This window comes from Vanessa cardui, chromosome 29 (assembly GCF_905220365.1).
Source record: "Vanessa cardui chromosome 29, ilVanCard2.1, whole genome shotgun sequence".
Lineage (NCBI taxonomy): Eukaryota > Metazoa > Arthropoda > Insecta > Lepidoptera > Nymphalidae > Vanessa > Vanessa cardui.
In genome coordinates this window covers 1,061,198-1,085,581 of record NC_061151.1, presented here as the reverse complement: position 1 = coordinate 1,085,581, position 24,384 = coordinate 1,061,198, and the positions used below count along the sequence as shown (strand labels likewise).

General features: G+C 36.5%; 1 protein-coding gene across 1 annotated transcript in view; it reads right to left on the bottom strand.

Annotated features, from left to right (window-relative positions):
- Positions 1–384: 384 nt before the first annotated feature.
- LOC124541936 (anoctamin-4-like) overlaps positions 385–24,384 on the bottom strand; it is a 64,915-nt gene continuing 40,915 nt past the window's right edge. Inside the window, exons 9-25 of the mRNA XM_047119875.1 lie at positions 24,060–24,211; positions 23,242–23,344; positions 22,472–22,579; positions 21,526–21,731; positions 20,261–20,427; positions 13,232–13,308; positions 11,822–11,962; positions 11,102–11,266; positions 9,411–9,554; positions 8,732–8,901; positions 7,706–7,845; positions 6,527–6,686; positions 5,409–5,454; positions 4,613–4,718; positions 3,220–3,395; positions 2,751–2,928; positions 385–1,092 (exon numbers count right to left, since the gene is read on the bottom strand). Coding sequence (XP_046975831.1) covers positions 992–1,092; positions 2,751–2,928; positions 3,220–3,395; positions 4,613–4,718; positions 5,409–5,454; positions 6,527–6,686; positions 7,706–7,845; positions 8,732–8,901; positions 9,411–9,554; positions 11,102–11,266; positions 11,822–11,962; positions 13,232–13,308; positions 20,261–20,427; positions 21,526–21,731; positions 22,472–22,579; positions 23,242–23,344; positions 24,060–24,211 — 2,340 coding nt within the window. The 3' untranslated portion in view covers positions 385–991. The remainder of the gene's footprint in view (positions 1,093–2,750; positions 2,929–3,219; positions 3,396–4,612; positions 4,719–5,408; positions 5,455–6,526; positions 6,687–7,705; positions 7,846–8,731; positions 8,902–9,410; positions 9,555–11,101; positions 11,267–11,821; positions 11,963–13,231; positions 13,309–20,260; positions 20,428–21,525; positions 21,732–22,471; positions 22,580–23,241; positions 23,345–24,059; positions 24,212–24,384) is intronic.

The window sequence follows — 24,384 nt, the reverse complement described above, 5'->3', positions numbered from 1 at the left end:
CTTTGCGCAATTAAAAAACCGCGAGCTTTTTCTTTGACATTTCACTTTTCACGAAATCATTCTTATGTTGCAAAAAGCGAGAGGCAAGATGTTGCACTATTAAAAATAATACTAGTTGCTCTCCAGCGAAATTTCGCGTTTAATCAAAATATTTATTAGGAATTTCGATAACGATGACTTAGTTGCTTAAATAGATATAATAAATTTTATGATGGCTGTATAAGATTTTAAATTAACATGTTTATTATTTTGAGACTCTACGAATGTCTTTATCTCGTGAAGAAGACATTCGTAGATAATGTCGAAATATCGAGCTCCAACGGATAAAAATAAAAACATGGTAAATATCCCGTAATTAATAACTGTAATAATTTATGATGGCTGTATTACATACTCTGTTAACACAGCGTAGTCACCACATTAGCTGTCAAGTTGACAGTCGGTGACGATATGAATGCGTTCTCTCAGCCGGACTTTTGAGTGATGAAATAAACGAATGTAACATTATTAATTATTTCTATTATTTACAACTTACATAATAATATAACTACTTCACATTGACTAGAGAATACCGCCTTATTAATAAACACTTAAGACATATTTTTGTTTAAATACAATAATCTGAGACAGCCATATATGCTATCTCTTTTCCGTTTCTCTCAAACTATATTTTGAGTGACAATTTTTTATTGATAAGACGGTTGTAGAGAATACGATCTTAATAGTAAAAATTGGACCCTTAATTTATATTAAATCGAAAAATTAATCTATTAGTTTTATGATATTAATTTATGTAAATTTTCAGCGTTTTCATTGGCAAAGAATGCAATATTTTTGACGTTTATTAAATATTATATATTAAAAAAGCCATCTGTAAAATAAATTAATAAAACTTCGTCCTGTGTTGCCTCCAGGGGCTCCAGATCTATAAAGCCGGTTCTGTATATTTAACATTAATCAAAATAAATAATATATAAATTTTTTTACAACTTTAAGTAGTTGGTGTGAGAGGCACGTGCGCGTCAAGGGCGTCAGAGGCGCGAGAGGTGCGGCGATGCCAGCGAGGTGGCAGGCTGCCAGCTCTCGAGTCCGCTGGGAAGAGGGGCAACTGTTAACCTTGAAATGCCAGAAAAATGCCAAGGAATTGCCAAACGTGCCAAAAATACTCACTGCTGCTATGTTACACAATCGTGAAGTTCTATTGCGAATATAGTTTTTCTTATTTGAAACTTTCTATATTCATAAAAACAATATGTGTTTGCTTTTTTTTTCCTCGGTAGTCGAGCGGCAAATTTATTGTTTGATGGTAAGTGGTCACAACAAAAATGCCATTTATTATAATTATCCAACTAAGATGTTATGTCCCTCGAAGGGTGTGTGAGCCAGTGTAGCACCAGGTATACTGTTACACTGGCTCACTCACACTTTGAACCAGAACAATACATTGTGATGTTTTATTGTCATCAATATTTTAGTTATTAATTAAATTCCAATTTCAAATTTTAATTTAATTAATTTCATATTTATAGTGTATGTGCATGTGTGCGTGCTTGGGTATGTATGTGGGCGAACACGTCATGTGTCATTTTATTATAAGTAAGCATTTTAAAAATCTAATGAGCAGAGATGGCCCAGTGGTTAGAACGCGTGCATCTTAACCGATGATTGCGGGTTCAAACCCAGGCAAGCACCGCTGATTCATGTGTTTAATTTGCCTTCATAATTCATCTTGTGCTCAGCGGTGAAGGAAAACATGGTGAGGAAACCTGCATGTGACAAATTTCATAGAAATTCTGCCACATGTGTATTCCACCAACCCGCATTGGAACAGCGTGGTGGAATATGTTCCAAACCTTCTCCTCAAAGGGAGAGGAGGCCTTTAGCCCAGCAGTGGGAATTTACAGGCTGTTGTTGTTGTTTGTTGTTGTTGTCCTAAAAATCTACATTAAATTACAGCTACTAGTAAACATTGTACATCAAAACAATGTTTAATGTACGTTTATGCGTTTGCACAAAAATGACGTTTTAAAAATGGGCAATGTTGGAAAGGAATTATATTTAATAGAATTAAAAAAAGTGTAATAATCAAAAACTATTTGCAGTTCATAATATAGAAGTTTATCTTTTATTTTTATTTCAAATGGAGTTTAAATCCAGCTGTTATTTAATTAAATTAAACAAATCCCAATGTACAGTAAGACACAATATAGATGTAACATCGACAAATTCAATAAAACCGATTACTGCCGATTCACACAACCAATAGAAACAGCTCTCTATCGCGCCATTCGACGCTATTCGTCGCTATAGATTCTCGCGTCAGTTCAACCCGAGACAGCGAGTGCGTGTAAATCGACGCGTCAAAGTAACGAATATATTAGGTCATATGATATTACAAGTTATTACGTTTGTGTAAAGATTATATTCACATAAGAAGTAGATATTGATAATTTGGGATGGCGTACTCAATTCGGATGTGATCGGTTTTACGAATTTTGCCGATGCTACATCTAATTTGTGTGGCACTATAGTTTTAGGGATGATAACCACACTTTGGCATACTGTTTAACATCGTAATGTCAGTGACATTTTCTAGAAACTTCTTGGAAGAACATGCAAGGTATGGTGTGTTTGTGTATTTAAATGTGTTTCATTTTAAAAAAAAAGAATAGTATTTTTCTTTTTTTTCCTGAGTAAACCTTTTCTAATTCATATTTAAAAATGGAATAATGATTTGTACGTTATCTTACCGTTATTCTCGCTACTTTGGCTGATCAGCTGTCTGTACTCTGTGGAGAGGCGTCGTCGACCATGCTCATACTTAGCTTCCTTAGCCAGCAAAGTCTCTCTTTGCATCTGTATCTTCAATTCCGTTGGCACGTCAGGAATGAACAGCTGCATCAGGCCCGTCAGACCGAATACCACGTGCTGATTGGAGGATTTAAATTCGTTATACATATAACCGTTTCGTGATTGGTTAGATCTCGTAAACAAATAAATATTGGACAACATGACATTACTCTGATCCCAATGTAAGTAGCTAAAACACTTGTGTTATGGAAAATCAGAAGTAACGACGGCACCGCAAACCAGACCCAAGGCAACATAGGACATAATCGAACTCAGGACCTCAGAGTGGCGTGCGCATGAAAACCGGTGTACACCCTACTCGACCATAGAGGTCGTCATGGTCAAGAACAAGGGAATGGGAAAGCTTACCTCAAAAACGACTACAAAAGCCAACCTCGCGGCGAATACGTGCCAGTAGTGAGGTGAGAGGCCGTAGGGGTCGGCGTGGTGTGGGGGGTTCCGGTAGCCCCGGTAGGCGCACACGGGGGGGTCAACTTCGTTCTCATCAGCGCCCCACTCTTCGCGATAATCGGATGTGTTGAACACTGTAATCATTTTCATATCTATGTTAACACTTGCTGTTACCCGTGGCTTTGCTCGCGTGGAAATTGAAAATATTTATTTATCTTTGTCGCACCCAAACTTGACTAAAAATTACATTTTTGCTACACAAAAGTTGCATGAGATGCAACAGGCGGCCTTATCGCTAAGCAGTGATATCTTTTACGCAACCTTTGGCAGACGATCATATTGACATGGGAAAATATTTGCGGATTATATTGAAATATTACGTTAATTTAAGACCTAATTGTATACATTGGTGTGTATGTTATTTCGTTCTTTTAACATTTAAAATGATGGATTTTCATACAAAACTTCCCCCATTTCCCTCCTTTCTTCACGAAAATTTTCTAGTAGGTACTCCATAAAACGAGCCGGCTTCCTAAATTCCATGACCCTAGTTTTAATAGTTTACGCTCGGCGATGATTTTAAGATCCTATAATCTTTAAATGTAAAAATCACTGTGATCAATATCACATTATTGCATTTTGAAGTTTTACGAGTATGTTTAGAGATAAGTATTGGGTTTGTAACAAAATGTATAATAAATAAATAAATAAATATGAGACAACATCACATACATTACTCTGATCCCAATGTAAGTAGTTGAAGCACTTGTTTTATGGAAATCAGAAGTAACGAAAAATTCTTTAAATTATCAATAATAGGCTATTTGACTGGTTTTTAAAATCCGTTTTATATTATTTAGTAAAGGTTAAGGAACCCAGTAAAAGTTATTTTTTTTATTTCTAGTACATATTTGCCAAAAATTTCATATTAAAAATTCCATATTTAAATAACGCGCGAAAACGCTACTTGGATAATATGGCGCTGCAATGGGGTCGGTGACGTCAATTTGCTGTATTTTAATCTGTGGTACATATAGTAGAAAAGCAAGGTTTACAAGAAAGTGACTTCATCATAAGTCCGGCCAATCAGGACCGTTTTGTGTCTCGTAACAAACGTTTAAAAAAATGCATTTTTATTTATTGATTTTTGAATGAATTAAGTATTATTTTCTAGTTTTGTTAGTAAATAACCATTTTTAAAATCGTAATATACACTGATTACAATAATTCACAATTTATTTTTCGCATTGTCAAATAGCCTATTATTATGGTAACATTACGATCGCTGTAGTCTGACTAAAGCTTGGAAAGTGTGACAAGTGCTTACAAATAGTATTTCTACTTTACTCACGTGACAAAGAATGGTCAATGTAACCGGTCAACGTGTTGTCTGGTGAATAGACGTACTTGTACACCATACGTGGGATGAAATCGCTTGTGTACGCTATCACGAAAGCCTGAAAAATGCAAATAAATTAAAACTATCGCTGTAGAGCGAGATAGACGATTGTGACCTTGAATTGACGCGATTTCATTGGTCGATGTCTTGTATAATCTGTGATTTTTATTTAAGTTAGATTTCGAAGTTACTATCGGTACTATAGTAGTAAAATAGAAGTAGTTGTGTTATACAACATCAACGACGGCCTATAAATTTCCCATTGCTGGGTTAAAGGCGTCCTCTTCCTTCGAGGAGAAGGTTAGGAACATATTCCACCACGCTGTTCCAATGCTGGTTGGTGGAATACAGATGTGGCAGAATTTATATGATCACACACGCAGGTTTCATCACGATATTTTCCTTCACCATCGAGAACGTGGTGAATTATAATAAATATATAAACACAAATTAAGCAGATAAATATTCAGTTGTGCTTATCTGAGTTTGAAGCCGTAATCATCGGTCAAAATGCGCGTATTTTAAACACTGGTCCATCTCGTCAGTGTGTTATAAATAAAGATATATAAATGCATAGTTCCATGAGATTTGATATATAAACTATTAGCAAATCGGTTGATATATGTTTGTTTATATTTAATTCCTTTTAAATTAGATAAAGCTTTTCTACACAATTAAAAGCTCACATAATTGGGTTCATCGTCTAGTTAGTCATCTTCGCAAATTATTTAAATGAAATGTAACTTACGTTTGAAACCACAGCCGCGTATGTTATACCCCGTAATATTCCGTACCTGAAAATTTAAAAGATGGATCTAAATTAACATCACTCGAGTTAATTTCAAACGATCAAAAAAGTAAAGTAAAGTAACAGCCTGTAAATTTCCCACTGCAGAGATAAGGCCTCCTCTTCCATTAAGGAGAGGGTTTGGAACATATTCCACCAGGCTGTTCCAATGCGGGTTGGTGGAATGCACATGTGCAGCATCTCTAATGTGGTGCCCCCTGTCATGTGGGGCCACCACCAGGGCAGTTGCCCTCTGCCCAAGATTTATTATAATTGGCAAGTTTAGGTCTTTTTGACAATTTAAATAATGGATAAAATTTCTTACAGTACATAACTTAGGGACTATTCGCTTATTACGTACGTCTATTTTCGCCAGTTTTTGACGCCCTCCCCCCTTATTATATGAAATAATAAGAATAGGCTGACCCCCTCTTCTCGGTTTAATGTTTATAACGTATGAATCTAAAGGAAAAAATGTATACACGTTTGGTTTATTTTTATGTTTACTTTACAATATAACATTTTTTTTAATGTTTATTTGTAATTTCAAAGGTTCTAAACAACATTCGAGTAAAGTTGATATTTAAAAAAAAATCAATTTTGCGCATTTTTTGATCTTATCTAAGAGCTGTCAAAACTCATCCCTACACCCTTTTAAGAAAACTTAACACATGATTTACCCCCTCCAAATCGTCTCATAAAATAATGGCCCCTTAGCAGTGCCCTAATAATATATAAATAAAAAATTTAACAAAAAAAAACCGACTTCAATCAAAACACAAAATTAAAACAAATGAATATGCACTAAAAAGTAACAAAAATAATTGCGTATTCAACATATTTTTTAGAGTCCTCCTAAGTAAAATGAAATGAAATATATTAGACTGCTTAAAAGTCGATTTACGGTGCTATAATGTAGTTATAATTATTGTTATATTTGGAGCCGGTGTCAGCCAAGAAAACCCTACAGTATATCTATCAAAAAATTATCAAAATAGGTCCACCCAGTAAAAAGTTATGAGGTAACAAGCATAAAAAAAAACAGACGAATTGATAATCTCCTTCTAGGAGGTACTTACCACGCACCAATGTCCTCTACTCGTTCCGCTAGAGGCCGCCTCGCCTGAGTGACCATCTTGTAGGCATCCAGTCTGATCTCCGCGATGTTGTTCAGCAAGGCGAAGAGTGGAGCGAGAGGGAAGGCTGCTACGAACAGCGTTACGAAACCGTATTGCAGGACTAGAAAATAAAAAGAATTACTTAGAAATTGTCATACTTTTTCAGACTCTTGTAAAAACTACATAAGTTTATTGTACATGTAAAACTTTCAAATCAAATCAAAAAAAAACTTTATTCAAGTATGCTTTTGCAAGCAATTTTGAATCGTCATTTTACAATTAAGTGAAGCTACCACCGGTTCGTTATGTCGATTCTAGCGAGAAGTACCGTTGATGATTATTGAGAATGGTAGGTTAAAATGTTTAGGATCTAAATAGAACGTGAATGAAGCAACAAAAAAGTATATTATCATAATTCTTGTATCATAACGAACAGCAAAGTTATCACAAATATTTATGTAATATGCATGTGTGGTGTAATATGTTGGTGGTGTAAACCTCCCTCTTGAATTACTCTGTTTATTGATGTCAACTGCATTAAAATGCCTTGCGTAGTTTAAAATATATAACTTAGAAGAACTTCGTTTTCTACTACATATATACGTTATACATATAATGAATATAATGAGCAATTAATATTGTATATCTTCTACAAACAATAATAAGTACTTACTCTATTTTCTTCTTTATAAACCTTCCTTATTCCTTATTTATTTCTTAAGGCTTTATTTAAAGTTTACAAATACCGATTTAACTTTAAATAATTCAAGATATCAATTAATTAATTTGCTGTCGAAACGCTTGGCCCTTGGAGTAGTGCTGCAAAAAGCTTCATCAAAAGTATAACACCTCGCCTCATTGCCTCCACTGGTGACAGGATAGCTGGTTCGTTTGCTCAGAGGATCGGAATTGCGATTCAACGGGGAAATGCTGCTAGCATTCTTGCCACCATTGCACGCGGTCAAGATTTATACAGTAACTAGTTTTAGTTCATATTTGTATATATATATTTAAGCATTTTATGTTAATTCTTATGTTAATAAAGATGTTTATTAGATGTCAATAACATTATGATTTAAAGGTTTCTATATTTAGACAGAGATGGGTAAATGACGTGGATAGGTCAGAAGGGTCACTCACTCATCTCGAGGTATTCGTCGAAGAGCGCGAGGCGGCCGGGGTCTTGGAGGTGGTAGTCCTGCTCCCACGCCATGTGCGGCTTGCTGCGGTCGCGCGTCACGGCGCGGTGCGAGCGCCGTCGCCACCAGTTGTGGAACTTGCTGCACAAACCACACCACTCAGTACCACACACCATATTAGACACTACTTTTTTATACTATTGATTGGCGGATGAACATAGAGGCCACCATTAAGAGATATTAACCATTCCTATCATCGCCGATGTGTCACCAACCTTTGGAACTAAGATGTTATGTCCCTTGTGCCTGTAGCTACACTGGCTCACTCACCCTTCAAACCGGAACACAACAATACCAAGTATTGTTTGTCGGTAGAATATCTGATGAGTGAGTGGTACCTACTCAGACGGGCTTGCACATCACAGCTAAACCACCAAGAATTGTTTCGATATTTGGCTACTAAAACTAGAAGTTACTGTATGCTAGTGGTAACTGTTTGTCGAAGGCCAAAAAAGCCGAAAGTTTCGTTACCATCAGCACGTAAAGCCGTAGAGACTGAATCTAAATTCTTTCTGGTTGTTATTTGCTGTCTCATGGAATTATACGAGTGAAGAGAGAGTTGGCATATGTCTAGTCTGACTGATCAGAGGACATAAGGGAATAAGCAAGATAGCCAAAGCAACTTCTTCCAAACTTCGTTCCAATCGTGCGTACCACGAATAGAGGAGGAATGAATCTGCCAATGATGTTTCTGAGATATCAATAAATATTTGAGAAATCAAACATTTTATTATATACTAGCGACCCTGTACTAAATATACTACAGAATGTTTTACAACGTTCACAGTTTTTCAGTCTTTAGACAAAACAAACCTATCAGTGTTTCTCTACTATATTGTGCACTATTTATACATATTAACCTTCCTCTTCAATTAATCTATCTATTAAAGAAACTGCATCAAAATCCGTTGCGTAATTTAAAATAAGCGGTAAGTGACTTTGTTTTATACTATATAATGGTACTTACGGGTAACCCAGCTCCACGAAATTATTGAAGCACTGTTTCCCAATCATGATGATCGCAAGCTGGATACACAGCTCTGAGAGACATCCAGCTGGATCGCATATGTCGCCCTTAAGTTTGAAAAACTCTGACTTCCTCGCTTGATCATCACCTGGATAGTCGAAGAAACGACCCTGGAATCATATTAATATCCCATTCCTTAATATGTAATCCATATACTTTAAAAACCAAGATGGCCGGTTTAGCTGGATTAGAGGTTCCTGGAGCACCTTGGTATTTTCGTGTGTTACAACATAAACAGCCTATAAATTTCCCCCACTACTGGACTAAGGCCTCCTCTCCCTAAAGCTTGGAACATACTCCACCACGCTGCTCTAATGCGGGTTGGTTTAACAAATGTCATGAAAATAGTCACATGCAGGTTTCCTCCCAATGCTTTTCTTCATCGCCGAGCACAAGATGAGTTATAAACACAAATTAACCTTATGAAAATATAGTGGTGTTTTCCAATCGTCAAACTCAAAAATCTTTATTCAATATAGAAGTGTTGATAGTCAAAAATCTACCACCGGTATGTTCCAAAACTTGAGGAGAAGCTTAAAGGGTGAGGAGACCTTAGCCCAGCAGTGGGAAATTTACAGGCCGTTGTTGTTGTTGTTGTGGGACATCAATTGTAACTTACCTTAAAAAAGGCGATGTATATTAATGATGAGTAGAAGTTAATGAATTCGAAGAAGAATATTTTGAACGTGTAGGAGTCCTCGTACTCCGTCTGCGTTCGCGGATTCTCCACATTCGTCAAATAAACAGCTACCTTGGAGTAGATCTGAAAGAAAACATTATCTATATATGCAGCGTGTTTAGGTTCTATGCGTGTATTGAAACGTCAATAATGTATCCATGGCATGATTTTGAAGTATGACGTATTTCCCTTCTCCTGTGCTGCGGTAACGTGTGCGATGGGAGTGATGCTTCGAAATTAATTAGTGTAACGGACTATTATCCTTCTCCTATAACATCACCCAGACAACCAAAGTCATCCATATAGCCCATCGGATTAGTAAGCTGAAGTGGTAGTGGGCTGGCCATATTTGTCGCAGAACCGATACCGGGAAACGTGTTCTAGAGGGTGGACCGCACCTCGGCAAACGTAGTGGAGGACGTCCTCGGGCACGGTGGAGTGACGATTTACGCAAGGCGGCTGGCAGGAGCTGGATGCGAGCAGCCCAAGAACGATCTCAGTGGCGTGCCATTGGAGAGGCCTATGTCCAGCAGTGGACGAAAATGGGCTGATGGATGGATGGATAACATCACTCATCCCCTGGCGTGTTCTTCGAGTGCGTGAAGACCAAGGGAGCGCTCCCAAGAAGAAGAAAGTGTCTTCAAATTCTATTTGAGGTAACAACTCCCCTTCTTAATCAACTGATATATACAGTCTCTTATCTCTCGGGTGTACAATATGATAATCTATTTATTCATATCTATCAACGTAAGATTACAAAGTTCGTTAGATTACAATATGACGTGATAGATTGTCAACTGTCGAAAGCTCTTCCTGATTGGCCGATATTATTGTAAGAAATAATATGGCGGATTCCGGTTAGCGGGGCACATAACGTTCATCCAATCAGCGTGCGACATACATCTATACCAGTTCACAATTTGACCGCTTTCCATCAATAGATGACAATCTAGCACCACTATATAAATACCATATGTGTTTATAATTCATCTCGTGCTCGGCGGAGGAGGAAAACATTGTGAGGAAACCTGCATGTGTCTAATTTCATCGAAATTCTGCCACATGTGCATTCCATCAACCCGCATTGAAACGGCGTGGTGGAATATGTTCCAAACCCTCTCCTTAATGGAAGAGGAGGCGTTAGCCCAGTAGTGGGTCACTTACAGGCTGTTACTTTACTTTATTACTTTTATTTTACTTTAATATTTCGACAGATTACAATTTGACAACACAGATTGTAATCTAAGGAATTTTGTAATCTTACGGTGACAGATACACAAACAGTCAGAACTTATACCTACTATCAGTTACGGGCCTACAAAGTTTTAAGGTAGATTGCGTTCCTTAGCACGTGAAGGCTTTGGAATAATTCTATTAACAGTATAATGCTTTTAAACAGAACAATCAAAATAATAATAATGAAAAACAGCAAATAAAAAATAAATGTTAACCATTCCTTACATCACCAATGATCCTTGGAGCTAAGATGTAACGTCCCTTGTGCCTGTTAAAAATAATAGTCGCTTTTATTGTTTAGGGATAAACATATGATGAGTAGATGGTACCTACCCAGACGTGTTCGCATACCACCAAGGAAATAAATCTCGTTTGTGAATAAAATTTAAACTTACCCGGGTTAGAATCATAATGATTATCAAGTTGATTAGCGCAGCTGTCATGGCGGTGAATATTTTCGCGTGCCGCTTTAAGAAGAAACCGCTGCCACCATAGATCACCGACACCATGGATATTCTGTATATGATGGTACCCAGCACCGCTCCCATCACTATAGTTATCTATAAAAGTATATTAATATTATAAAAGCGAAAGTAACAGTATGTCTGTTGCTCTATCACGGCTGAACCAAATTTGATGAAATTTTATCATGAAGCAAGCTTAACATTCAACAAAGAAGATAGGTTACTCTTTTCAGTTAACATATTAGCAGCGTGTAGAATATTTAATTTTTCCAATCCTGCTGTACGAGGTGTTTAAGACCTCGTATGAAAACTATCATAATACATGTACGGGGCTCATTAGACCCCGTAACGTTTAAGAAACTAAAACTCGATGTAATGTGATCGAATTTTATTTTTCAGTGCGGTGCTTGGTCAAAAAGATCCCGTATTAAAGTATACAATAGCATTCTGTACATTCTTAGGGTTATATAGTATTATGTTATATCATTATTTGTCTAGCCTTTTTTATATGACTATGTTAATGTTATATAGGCCATTACAATTCAAGCAGGAATAGAGATAAAGAAACCTTTGATTTACATATTATTTACCTTTCATGATTAGGAAATAATTTACAGGTAATTAATAAACAGATTAATAAATGTAGGATACCATAAACAGAACAGCTGAACTGGTCGCGACGTATCTCATGGTCTTCTGCCAGGCGGGGAGGTAGGGTTCCTTCTCCCTGGTCACTGGGTTCGTTCGGAATGTCTTCACTGATGTCTCGAATTCTGGACGAGGATCTTCATCCTGTTATATTATGAATAACCTTCTATTATTATCTAAATGATAGGTAAGTTGTGTTAAATAACTCTTTAATTGAAATTTACTATAGTTTTATTTCATACAGTATGGAATGAGTACATAAGAGGAAGTTTGAAAGTGGCACCAGTAACTGAGTATGGATATATTATGAGGAGGAATGAGGAACATATTGTGAGGAAGGTCTTGAGCATGGATGTGGATGGATATAGAGGTAGAGGACCAAGGAAACGATGGATGGATTGTGTGAAAGACGATATGGTTAGAAAGAATGTTACTTGTGAGATGACGTCTGACAGAGAAGTGTGGAAGGTAACATGCTGCGCCCACTCCAAATAATATTGGTATAAGGGCAGGAGGATGATGATTCTAATTTTATCAAACCCCTAAATCACCCATTTTTTAATCTCCCTGAAAAAAGGCTCTAGAAAGAACGTCCCCTGTATCTGCGACGCTTACTGCTAATGTAACTTTTTTTTAATCACCCTGCAAAAAGCTTCAAAAAAAGAGGTACCTTGTCTCCGCGACGCTAACTATTTATGTAACGATTCTGTTGTATCCACAGTATTTAATTAATGTTTCAATACAGATACATTACACTTCTGAATTGTCCAGAAAAACTACCTAACTACTACTGGTTTGACAAGAAAAATCTCGCACTCAAGAAGAATAGGCGAAAAATACTCAGCGGAACTTTTTCAAACTACGCCACGAGTTTACGTACAAGGATATCAGAGGTCAAGCAAAAAGTCAAAAGAGCTAAACTCGAAATTAAATATTTATCACGATTGATAATTCAGAGGAAATCTGCGTCTTAAATTGATTTACTTGGTATGGGTAAGTACCACCCACTCATCAATTATTCTACCGCCAAATAACAGTACTCAGTATCGTTATGTTCCGGTTTGAAGGGTGAGTGAGCCAGTGTAATTACAGGCACAAGGGACATAATATCTTAGTTCCCAAGGTTGGTGGCACATTGACGATGTAAAGAATAGTTAATATATCTTACAGCGTCATTGTCTATGGGTGATGGTGACCACTTACCAGTAGGTGGCCCATGTGATCGTCCGCCAACCTATACCATAAAAAAATCTATAACTATCGGAACAACAGCTAAATCATTTTAAACACACACAGCGCTGTTACAGCGCTATTGTCAGCTGTTTATTGCTGTTGTCTAGCAACCATTACCAGCTGACAGCTGACAGGAATGTTCTTTCAGCGGCTTTAATTCAGGGATGCTGTGATACTCACTTGATCAACGCCTCCCAAATCCCACTCCCAGCGCAAAATCGATTGTTTCCTTTTCCAAAGTTCAAGAAACGTTGTTGCTGCAAAACAAATAGATTAAATATAGATAACAGATAACGATTGAGAAAAGAAAAGATTAGAAAGAAAGATAAATATATCTCAGAATGTTTTTTTAATAACATAATTATATTTAAATACATAATGACAATACTTTTAAAACCCGAGTAAGATAAGTTTTCGCGAAAACTCAGAAATTAATCACTACATAGTATGAAACAAAGTCGCTTTCTATTTCCCTGTTTAAATCTTTAAAACTACGCAACGGATTTTGGTGCTGTTTTTTAGTAGATAGAGTGATTCGAGAGGAAGGTTTTTGTATATGATATATGGACAGTATAGTAAAGAAACACTGATAATTTTAGAAGTTTCTAATGTGATGTCGTAAATAAAGAAATTATGTAGTACATTTAGTATCAGTATCGCAAGAGCTGTCTATATAAACAATGTCATAAGGCAATAATAGGTCTTACAAAATGACTTTTGTAATTTATTCAATCAAAAATTAGGTCTTTAAAGATTTTTTCTTTTTCTTTTGACATACTTCACTTGTTTCCTGGAACGTTCTCGAATAAGTTAGTACAATAATTAAATCCTTTATCATAATTTTCAACATAAACCTATCACGAAGCATAGACAAAAAAAATCATACTATTATAAGGAGAATTAGTGTGACTTTCCGAACGCCACGCGTCAAGCTGACAGATGTCTTTTAAAATTCTTTCTCCTTTTGGCGGGACTGGCGGGAGGTGGCGCGAAATACGGTCAGGCGTATCATTGTTTTACTGTTTTGTAATATTATTAGAAAACCAGAAATTGGTTGAAGTATTTTGTTGTTAATTATTATTATTTTATATCCTTGCAATAAATTTGTTATAAAAGTAATTTTGTTTTGTTAATATCAGAAGTGGGATTTCAAACTCACTTTTTATTTAATTGATTTCTGGTTCTAATGATTCTTAATAGCTTTTATTTTTAAACATAATTTGAGTTTTTGTTTTGTTGTATTTATTTAAATTGTAACTATGGGAAAACGCAAGTGTAGCCGTTCTAAAGATTATAACGTTCCGAAGCGTCGTCATCGTTCCCGTAGTCGTTCTACGCACCGTTCACGATCTAGAAGTATTTCTAATAACTCGGAATTACGTGAGTCATTGAATACAATTATTACTCGACTTAATGCGCTAGAGGATAGATCCTCAGTGCCCGTATCATCTAATTTTAATTTTAATGTTGAAAATAATAATACGGCAAGTGATAGTGCTACTAAGATAGTTGAAGCTATTCATAATTTAAAAAGTAGTTCTCGCGACTATTACGTTTCTAATTTTGATCCAAATGTGCACAATATTGATTCTTGGTTTGATGAAGTCGATCGTGCACAAAGTATTAATAAATGGAGTGATATAGAATGTTTGTCACGCGTAGGGAACTGTCTAAAAGGTGACGCAAAGTCTTGGTTAGACGATTGGGTCACCACGGATCGTTCATGGAGTAATTTTAAAAATGATTTTAAATCGTTATGTGTTAAAAATGTTGATGTGGCTAATATATTGTATGACGTCATGAGTACAAATTCGGATGATTATCCTACATATGCCGAATATGCTCGTCGATCTTTACTATGTTTGCGTATGGTAAAAGGTTTAAGCGAGGAACTTATTAGCGCAATTGTGATACGGGGAATTAATGAACCACATGTAAAAGCCTCAGCTAGCAATGGAAAACTTATGCCCTGTGATTTAGTTAATTTCTTGTCAACTTTCGTTAAACCAGTATTAGTTAAAAATGAGAATTTCTTGTCAAACAACTCTTCAACGCGCAAACACATAATAAAATCACATACAACTAAGCGTATGCCCCTTATTACATCATATAAGTGTTTTACATGTGGTCAAACGGGCCACAAACAAGCCGTTTGTCCGACGATTAAAAAGTCACCAATAAACAATAACGATGTAAAACCGAATACAAAAATAACTTGTGCATATTGTAAGAAACTCGGTCATCATATTAGTATTTGTTTTGCTAAGCAACGTTCCGATCAGAGAAAAGGTCACGTTAATTTTTGTTCTTTGCCTAAATTAAATAATTCTAGGGATGTAATGGTTGGAGTGGTTCAAGGTATACCTATTGATATCCTCATAGACAGCGGTGCTTTAGACGTGTCACTTATTTCGTCCTCCGTGGTTAGTCATTTAGCATGCGCTATGAAGCCGATTTATCGTGAATTGAAAGGTGTCGGACAAGGTATCACTAGAGTGTATTCTTATGTTACTCTATTGAATTTGAAGACATCACTCTTGAAGTTGATTTATTGGTTGTACCAAGTGACAGTATGAACGCACCTATTATAATTGGTACCGATGTCCTCAACCGTGAAGGCGTAACATACGTGCGTACAAAATATTTTCAGCGCTTATCTTACAGTCCTGCCTCCACAAATGTTTCAAATGTAAAAGCGAATGAGCAATCTATTAAAACTCCGTTGGTTGGGAAAGATTATGAAAATCTTAATAAAATTTTAAAGGAATTTTCAAAATTTATGATTGTTGGAACTGCTACTTCTACTGTAACTACAGGTAGCATGCACATTCGCTTGAACAGTGATACGCCTGTATATTATAGACCTTATAAATTGTCAATTAATGAAAAACTCAAAGTCCGAGAAATAATACAAGACCTTTTATCAAAAGGTATAATCCGAATCTGCGTATGCCAGCCCAATTCTTTTAATAAAGAAAAAAGACGGAACAGATCGAATGTGTGTAGACTTCCGCGCATTAAATAGGGTGACGATTAAGGATAGGTATCCTCTACCGTTAATCGAGGATCATATAGATCGTTTAGGTAAAGGAAGTTATTTTACAACTTTAGATATGGCGTCTGGCTTTCACCAGATTTGTTTAGATGATGCGTCAATTCCGTTAACAGGTTTTGTCACGCCCGAGGGCCATTATGAGTACTTAAAAATGCCTTTCGGACTTGCTAATGCACCAGTAGTTTTTCAGCGTATTATTAATAACACGCTGCGTTCATTTATTAACGATAATAAGGTGATGGTATATATCGACGATATTTTATTAGTAAGTGATGCCATTGAAGAAGGGTTAAAGCTTTTGCACGACGTTTTGCGTACCTTAACTAATGCTGGGTTTTCTTTAAATTTATTGAAGTGTTCGTTTTTAAGCACTCAAATTGAATATTTAGGTCGTGTTATTTCGAATGGTGAAGTACGACCATCAAAGTCAAAAATAATTGCTTTAGTCAAATCTCCGGTGCCTGAAAATGTACTACAGGTTAGACAGTTTCTAGGATTAGCTGGATATTTTCGACAATACATAGAAAACTACGCCCTTAAAACAGCGTGTATAGCTCGTTTAACAAAGAAAAATTTTGAATTTAAATGGGGTATAGAACAGGAACAAGTACGACAAAATCTTATTAAATGTTTGACAAGTGAACCAGTGCTCACTATCTTTGACCCTAACCGAGTAACTGAAGTTCACACAGACGCTAGCAGTCTTGGATATGGTGCTGTTTTACTTCAGATTCGTGAAAATGGCAGCAAGTCCGTAGTCGCATATTATAGTCAGGTCACGCAGGGGGCAGAGATACGTTATCATTCCTATGAATTAGAAACCTTAGCGGTATTCAAAGCTCTTCGTCATTTTCATCATTATCTCATAGGTATTGAATTTAAGGTTATCACTGACTGTAACGCTCTAAAAGCAACACAAAATAAAAAGGATCTCCTACCCCGCGTCGCAAGATGATGGGTTTACTTACAGGATTTTTCTTTTACGATTGTTTATCGAAAATGTGTTTTAATGCCTCATGCCGACTACTTTTTACCCTACCTAATGTTAGCAAGCAAAATTATAATATATCTTTAAATGGTGACCGTCTTGAAGTAGCTGATACTACGGTGTTTTTAGGAATAGAATTAGATTCCAGACTTCAGTGGACCTCTCATTTATCATCCCTAACAGGAAGACTCAGCTCCGCAACATACGCGGTTAGAAAAGTTAGACAACTAACTGATATTGATACCGCTCGTTTAGTTTATTTTGGTTATTTTCACAGTATTATGTCATATGGCATATTACTTTGGGGTAACGCTGCAGATATTGAATCTGTCTTTATTTTACAAAAGAGAGCAATTCGGTTTATTTATAATCTTGGAGCTAGAGACTCTCTTCGGGATGTTTTTAACAGAGTAGGAATACTTACTGTTGCGTCGCAATATATTTACAACAATATCATGTATATTCACAGTAACATTGATCACTTTGATAAAATCAGTGATAATCATTGTATATGCACTAGAAGTAAGGATAAACTTATAACGCCAAGTTTCCGACTCCGCAAAGTCAATGGATCCTTCTTGGGGCAAGGTATCCGTTTCTATAATAAAATTCCGCAGAAATTTTTAACTTTGCCGTTTAGTAAATTCAAATCGTTTGTTAAAAATACATTGGTAGAAAAAGCATACTATTCGATACAAGATTTTGTAGATGATAAAAAAGCGTGGAGTTAATACCTGTTGACTTCCAAGCAGGATACATTAATTGAAATAATTGTATTTAATTAACATGACGTTGTATTTTTTAAATGTTAAAAAAGAGTAACTACTGAGTTTCTTGCCGGTTCTTCTCGGTAGAATCTACTTTCCGAACCGGTGGTAGCTTCACTTAATTGTAAAATGACGATTCAAAAGTGCTTATAAAAGCCTACTTGAATAAAGTTTATTTTGATTTGATTTGATTTGATTTACTTGAGTCGCAATCCCATCCGTGTAGTAAATAGCATCGATAGGCCACGCAACTGGGCACGGATAGCGCAATCAGGTGATGAAGAGACGCAAAAACTTATGGAACAGTTAGGTGAAGGTCAGTTAGATGCTAGTCGATATCAAATAGGTAAAGAACGACATCCTTTATTACAAATATACGCCTGTGGGTGAACAACCGTGTTTATTGTGCTACATACCCAAAGGTTATCGATTAAGTTTGCTTAGAATTTTTCATGAAGAAAATTGTCATGAAGGCGTTAAGAAAACGATTGGGTTAATTTTAAATAACTTCTGGTTCCCTGGTCTTTTCACATTCGTGAAGAAATACATAAGTCATTGTCTAACTTGTATATCCCATAAGAGAATCCCGCGAGCACCATTACAACCTATCTCATCATGGCCTAAGCCGGATACTGTTTTCCACACGCTTCATGTAGATATTTTAGGGCCTTTGCCAGAATCAAATGGCTATAAACATGTAATGATAGTGATCGACGCTTTTTCTAAGTATTGTCTCATGTACGCTCTCTACAAACAAGATCTAGATGAACTAAAGCGTGTGTTTAAAAATGTTATATCGTTATTTGGTACGCCACGTCTTGTCGTCACTGATAGGGGTCGAATGTTTGAGTCCTCGGAGTTCATAAAGTGGATGAATAGTTCCGGGTGTAACATACATCATATAACACCCGAGATGCACCACGCTAACGGTCAGGTGGAGCGATACGTGCGTACTGTACTTAATATGCTACGCATAGAGGTCAGTCATAAAAAGAATAAGTGGTCTGAAGAGTTATGGCGCCTGCAGTTGGTGTCAACATTACTAAGCAAAAGACGACACAAATGTCTCCATTGAATCTTTTAATTGGTTCTGAAGGGACTACTCCTGTGATACAAGCTTTAGTTCGTGATGTGGCTACTGATTATTCGGGATCAAATCGCCATTCTTTACGGGAGTTAGCTAGGCAAAGGACGGCCGAACGTCTCAAAGAAAATGAAAAGCAACAAAATGAATATGTCAATAAGGGACGTGAATCACCTCGCGCATTTCAAGTTAATGATTTCGTATTTGTCATTAAGTACTCTCAATCTAAAGGAAAATTAGATCCCGGAATGCGTGGTCCTTACAAGGTGACAAGAGTTCTTGAAAATGGACGATATGAGTTAAGACTTGTGGCTGGAGACTATGGCAAGCTGACTTATGCTGCTGCTCAGTATATGGTGCCTTGGAGAGGAGAATGGACACCTGATGAGTGTGAGACGCTTTCTTTGATAGTAAGTTATTCCTTCTTTTTGATACTAGACCTTGCTTTTGTATGTCTAGTCTTATGTAAATACCTACTAGACCTTGCTGTGTTATGTCTAGTCTTATGTGAATAACTACTAGACCTTGTTTTTGTATGTCTAGTCTTATATGAATACCTACTAGACCTTGCTGTGTTATGTCTAGTCTTATGTAAATACCTACTAGACCTTGCTGTGTTATGTCTAGTCTTATGTGAATAACTACTAGACCTTGCTGTGTTATGTCTAGTCTTATGTGAATACCTACTAGACCTTACTGTGTTATGTCTAGTCTTATGTAAATACCTACTAGACCTTGCTGTGTTATGTCTAGTCTTATGTGAATAACTACTAGACCTTGCTGTGTTATGTCTAGTCTTATTTGAATACCTACTAGACCTTGCTTTTGTATATCTAGTCTTATGTGAATACCTACTAGACCTTGCTGTGTTATGTCTAATCTTATGTGAATACCTACTAGACCTTGCTGTGTTACGTCTAGTCTTATGTGAATACTTACTGGACCCTACTTTTGTATGTCTAGTCATATGTGAATGCTAGAACTTCAAGTTGCTATGTCTAGACTGGCTTAAATGTCTACTAGACCTTATTGACATTTACATGCTCTAATAATACATTTCACAGGTGTAGACCAAACAGATGAACTGACCCCTACGAGCAAAAATGATGGAGTTAATAAAGAAGATGGACTTCAGACTGGCGAGGACGCCAGAACGTCAGGAGAGGCCGATCCTTGCAATAAATTTGTTATAAAAGTAATTTTGTTTTGTTAATACTATATATATTATAGGTATATTCAGTTTGTCATAATCTACATCATTATGTGACGTTAGCTACGAAATAATTACTATAAAACCAATATAATGCATACTTACCCCAAAACGACATAAATATCGCAAAGAACACGGTCGCTGGGTTGTCGAATAAGTACGTCAGTTTGGCAAAGAGACAGGAGTCGGAGAGGCTCTGGTACTGGCAAGCTTTGTCGCACAGCGGACACAGAGTCGTGTTCCCCGGACCAGTTATGTCACATATTTCTTTGCTACAAACAAAATCGTAAGTGTCTTTTAACATTTACCTAAGGTAAGTTTCAGTTACATGGCAAAGTCAGTTTCGTATCATATTACACATACAATATATATTATTAATAATAATACAAATATATTTTTGTTATTTGAAGTAGCCTGGAGGCGATCATTTCATTCCCAAGGTGTGCAGTCAACTAGAAATTCATTTGTGTTGTAATATCCTTTAGCACACAAACGCTCTTTAACGATTCTTTTGAATTTTATTATTAAATATTTTTGAACGTTCTCTGGAATCCTGTTGTAAAAATGTATACATTGTCCCAAAAAAGAGTTACTAACCCTGTGCAAACGGGTATTTGGTGTAACAACTTCACTCTTGTTTCGGCTTGGCTTGGCTTGATGAGATTCAGGGCTTTAACATTTAATAATGATTGCTGCTAATGATTTCTGACCTTAAGCTAGAGACCACTGCTAGAAATATTAAACTGAGGTTCCTATTTCTTACACGAATGCGAGTACCCTAAAAGCTAGTTTTTATCATTGAGTTTTATCAACGTATCTATATAACTCTTTTGATTTTCTGAGTCTGCTATTATATTACTATATATAAGTAAAATTTACTTGTATATCTATAGTTCATGATTCTATTTCAATTACCAATATATATTTTAAACATTTTAATATATAATATTTATGACCTGTTACGGAATAAAATCTAAATTAAACTGTTAGCTCTTTAATTTTATGTAAATATGAAATAAAATAAAGGTAAATCTAAAGGAAAAGGTAAGGTAAGTCAATTATTCAATAAAGTAAAAAAAAGTAACAGCCTGTAAATTTTCCACTGCTGGGATAACGGCCTCCTCTTCCATTAAGGAGAGGGTTTGGAACACATTCCACCACGCTATTCCAATGCGGGTGTGGAATGGGACGCACATGTGGCAGAATTTCGATGAAATTAGACACATGCAGGTTTTCTCACGATGTTTTCCTTCACCGCCGAGCCCGAGATGAATTATAAACACAAATTAAGCACATATGTATATAGTGGTGCTTGCTTGGGTTTGAACTCGCAAACATCAGCAGTTATTAAATACATAAATGAAACTTACCTAGGAATGTTATCGCTGGAGTTCATGCTGGCCAGGCCGTATAAAAAGCACAAAGTGCCGACGATCGCCGGCGCGTACAACATCTTCGTGTAAAACCCGAGCCAGCAGAAGTATAGTGCGATTTTCTCGCCAAAGTATCGTCTGATGAGCCACAGCGGTTGCTTCTTATACCATTTGCAAGGACGTGCCCACTCTAAGTACAGAAGCTGAGAAAAAAAACCAAGATATTAAAACGACCTAAAAATAATATAATTAAGTGTTCATAGTTTGTCATTAACATATATTATGTATACTCTATTTTAAACAAACTTTTAACAATTATGCGCCCATGTGCCACTTCAGGACTAAAACCTATGTTCCTTTTTTTGGTTTTAGTTTTGGAGTTTAGTTCACCGACCAGCTCCAATGCCAAATTTGCCACATGCAGGTTTCCTCATGATGTGAGGAAGAATGAATGTGTAGAATAAAAGTTCGTTACACGAGCTAACTTTTAAACGAAGTGCGCTCACGATACATACGTTGCCACACGTGAAGGGTACGTCATATTTATCAGTGTAACAATTTAAGCATATTACCCTAAGTAAGTTTGAGTCAAGATCGCCGAGTAGCTAGAACGCGTGCATCTTAACTGATGATTTCAGGTTCAAACTCAGGCAAGCACCACTGAATATTCATTTGCTTATAAATCATCTCGTACTCGGTGGTGAAGGAAAACATAATGAGGAAACCTGCGTTTGTCTAATTTCATAGAAATTCCGCCACATGTGTATGGCGCCAACCCGCATTGGTACAGCGTGGTATAATATGTTCCAAACCATCTCCTCAAAGGGAGAAGAGGCCTCAGCCCAGCAGTGGAAAATTTTCAGGCTGCTGTTGTTGTTGTTGTAAGTACGTTACATTAGTATGAGGGAGGTACACTAGTATGGTAACTATTCAATCAACTCACCCTTCGATCCGTCTGCATCTTGTCTTGCATATCCAAGTCATATCTGCCTTCGTGTAGAGGGAAACAAGCCAAGTAGGTTCCATCATTCAGCAGCCTTCGGATCCCCATCTAAAAGATTACCAAAACAACATTGTTGACGTCAAAAACGCGTCTTAAGTTAAAGAATCTCTACACTTATATGAACCATAGTATTTTACTGACAACACATAATTAATTAAAATGTAACCGAAGTATCAATAATTTTAAAATAAAAATAAACCAAAATATGTAGGTATATGTAATATAAAAGAAATTGTGAGTAGTATCTAAACAAATTTACAGACACAAGAACTCATTAGCATACAACGTCGACACAAGGAGTGAATCAAAATAACATTCATTAATATGTAATTAAATACATTGCAATAGCAATGAATACTTAGTTGTAGGGCTCTATGCGGGCCCGCCTGGTACCACCCTTTCATCAGCTATCATACCGCTACACAGCAGTACTCAGTATTGTGTTCCAGTTTGAATGGTAAGTGACCCAGTGTAACTACAGACACAAGGGACATAACATTTTAGTTTCCAAAGTCGGTAGCGTATTAGTGATGTCAGGAATGGTTAATATTTCTTACTGCGCTAATATCTAAGGACGGTGGTAATCATTTATAATAAGGTGGCCTATTTGCTTGTACACTTACCATACAATACATGATAGCAAGTTAAGTCCATTATAACGAAATAGTAACGCAAAGGTAAGTTGATGATATTCGCTAAGGTAAACTTACCTTAATCTCGTTGTTGTCGTACCGAACTCTGAGGAGTATTTGCATGACGAGGTAACTGCGCTGCGCGGGCGAGAACTGTGTATATCTGTCTTTTACTAAAAATCTAGAAAAATTGTTTAGTACAATTATTAAATAATACTAACATACAAAAGAGCCGTGATAGCCCAGTGGTTAGAACACATGCATCTTAACCGATGATTTCGGTTTCAAACCCAGGCAAGCACCACTATATATGTATATGTGCTTAATTTGTGTTTATAATTCATGTCGTACTCGGCGGTGAAGGAAAACATCGTGAGGAAATCTGCATGTGTGAGATTTCATAGAAATTCTGCCACATGTGTATTCCACCAACCCGCATTGGAACAGCGTGATGGAATATGTTCCAAAACCTTCTTCTCAAAGGGAGAGAAGGTCTTAGCCCAGCAGTGGGAAATTTCAAGGCTGTTACTCTACTACTTTAAAACATACAGTCAAATTAACATAAGCATGTGTCTAATTTCATTGAAATTCTGCCATATCTGCATTCCACCAACCCGCATTGTAACCCGGTTTAATCCCGTTCCAAGCCCGCTCCTTAATGGGAGGGGAGGGGAGGCCATTATTGAGAAATTAATTTAAATATCAATAATACAATTAGTTTAAATATCAATAATATTGTTGTATCATGTATGTCTTGTATTTAGTAAAATATATATATCAAGGAAAATACCTTGAAATTTTATCCAAATTTCAAATCAACTTGTACATTCTACCAAAAGGGTTCTTGAAGGGCAGGAGGGCTACTTCTAAGATTCTGATCATTTAAATACACTTACTGTTCTTCCCGCTTCACACCTTGCTTTTCAGTGGACGTGTAAAACGAGGGTTCCGGTTCGATTCTCGTGTGCTCATATTCGTAAAGATCCTTCCATTTTCTACGCCATTTCGTGTACCATTTGTTGTCTCTTTCGGCTTGTGCTTCATCGCTCTGAGGACAGAGAAAGACAAAATATTTATCGATCCACTTGTATATACAATAATTAAAATATCGTTTGTTCAGATGTATGAGCATACATGGCCTAGTATACAACACGTGAGTCTTGGAAAAAGATTTTTTTATGATATAGGTTGGCGGATGAGCATAAAGGCCACCTGGCCAGC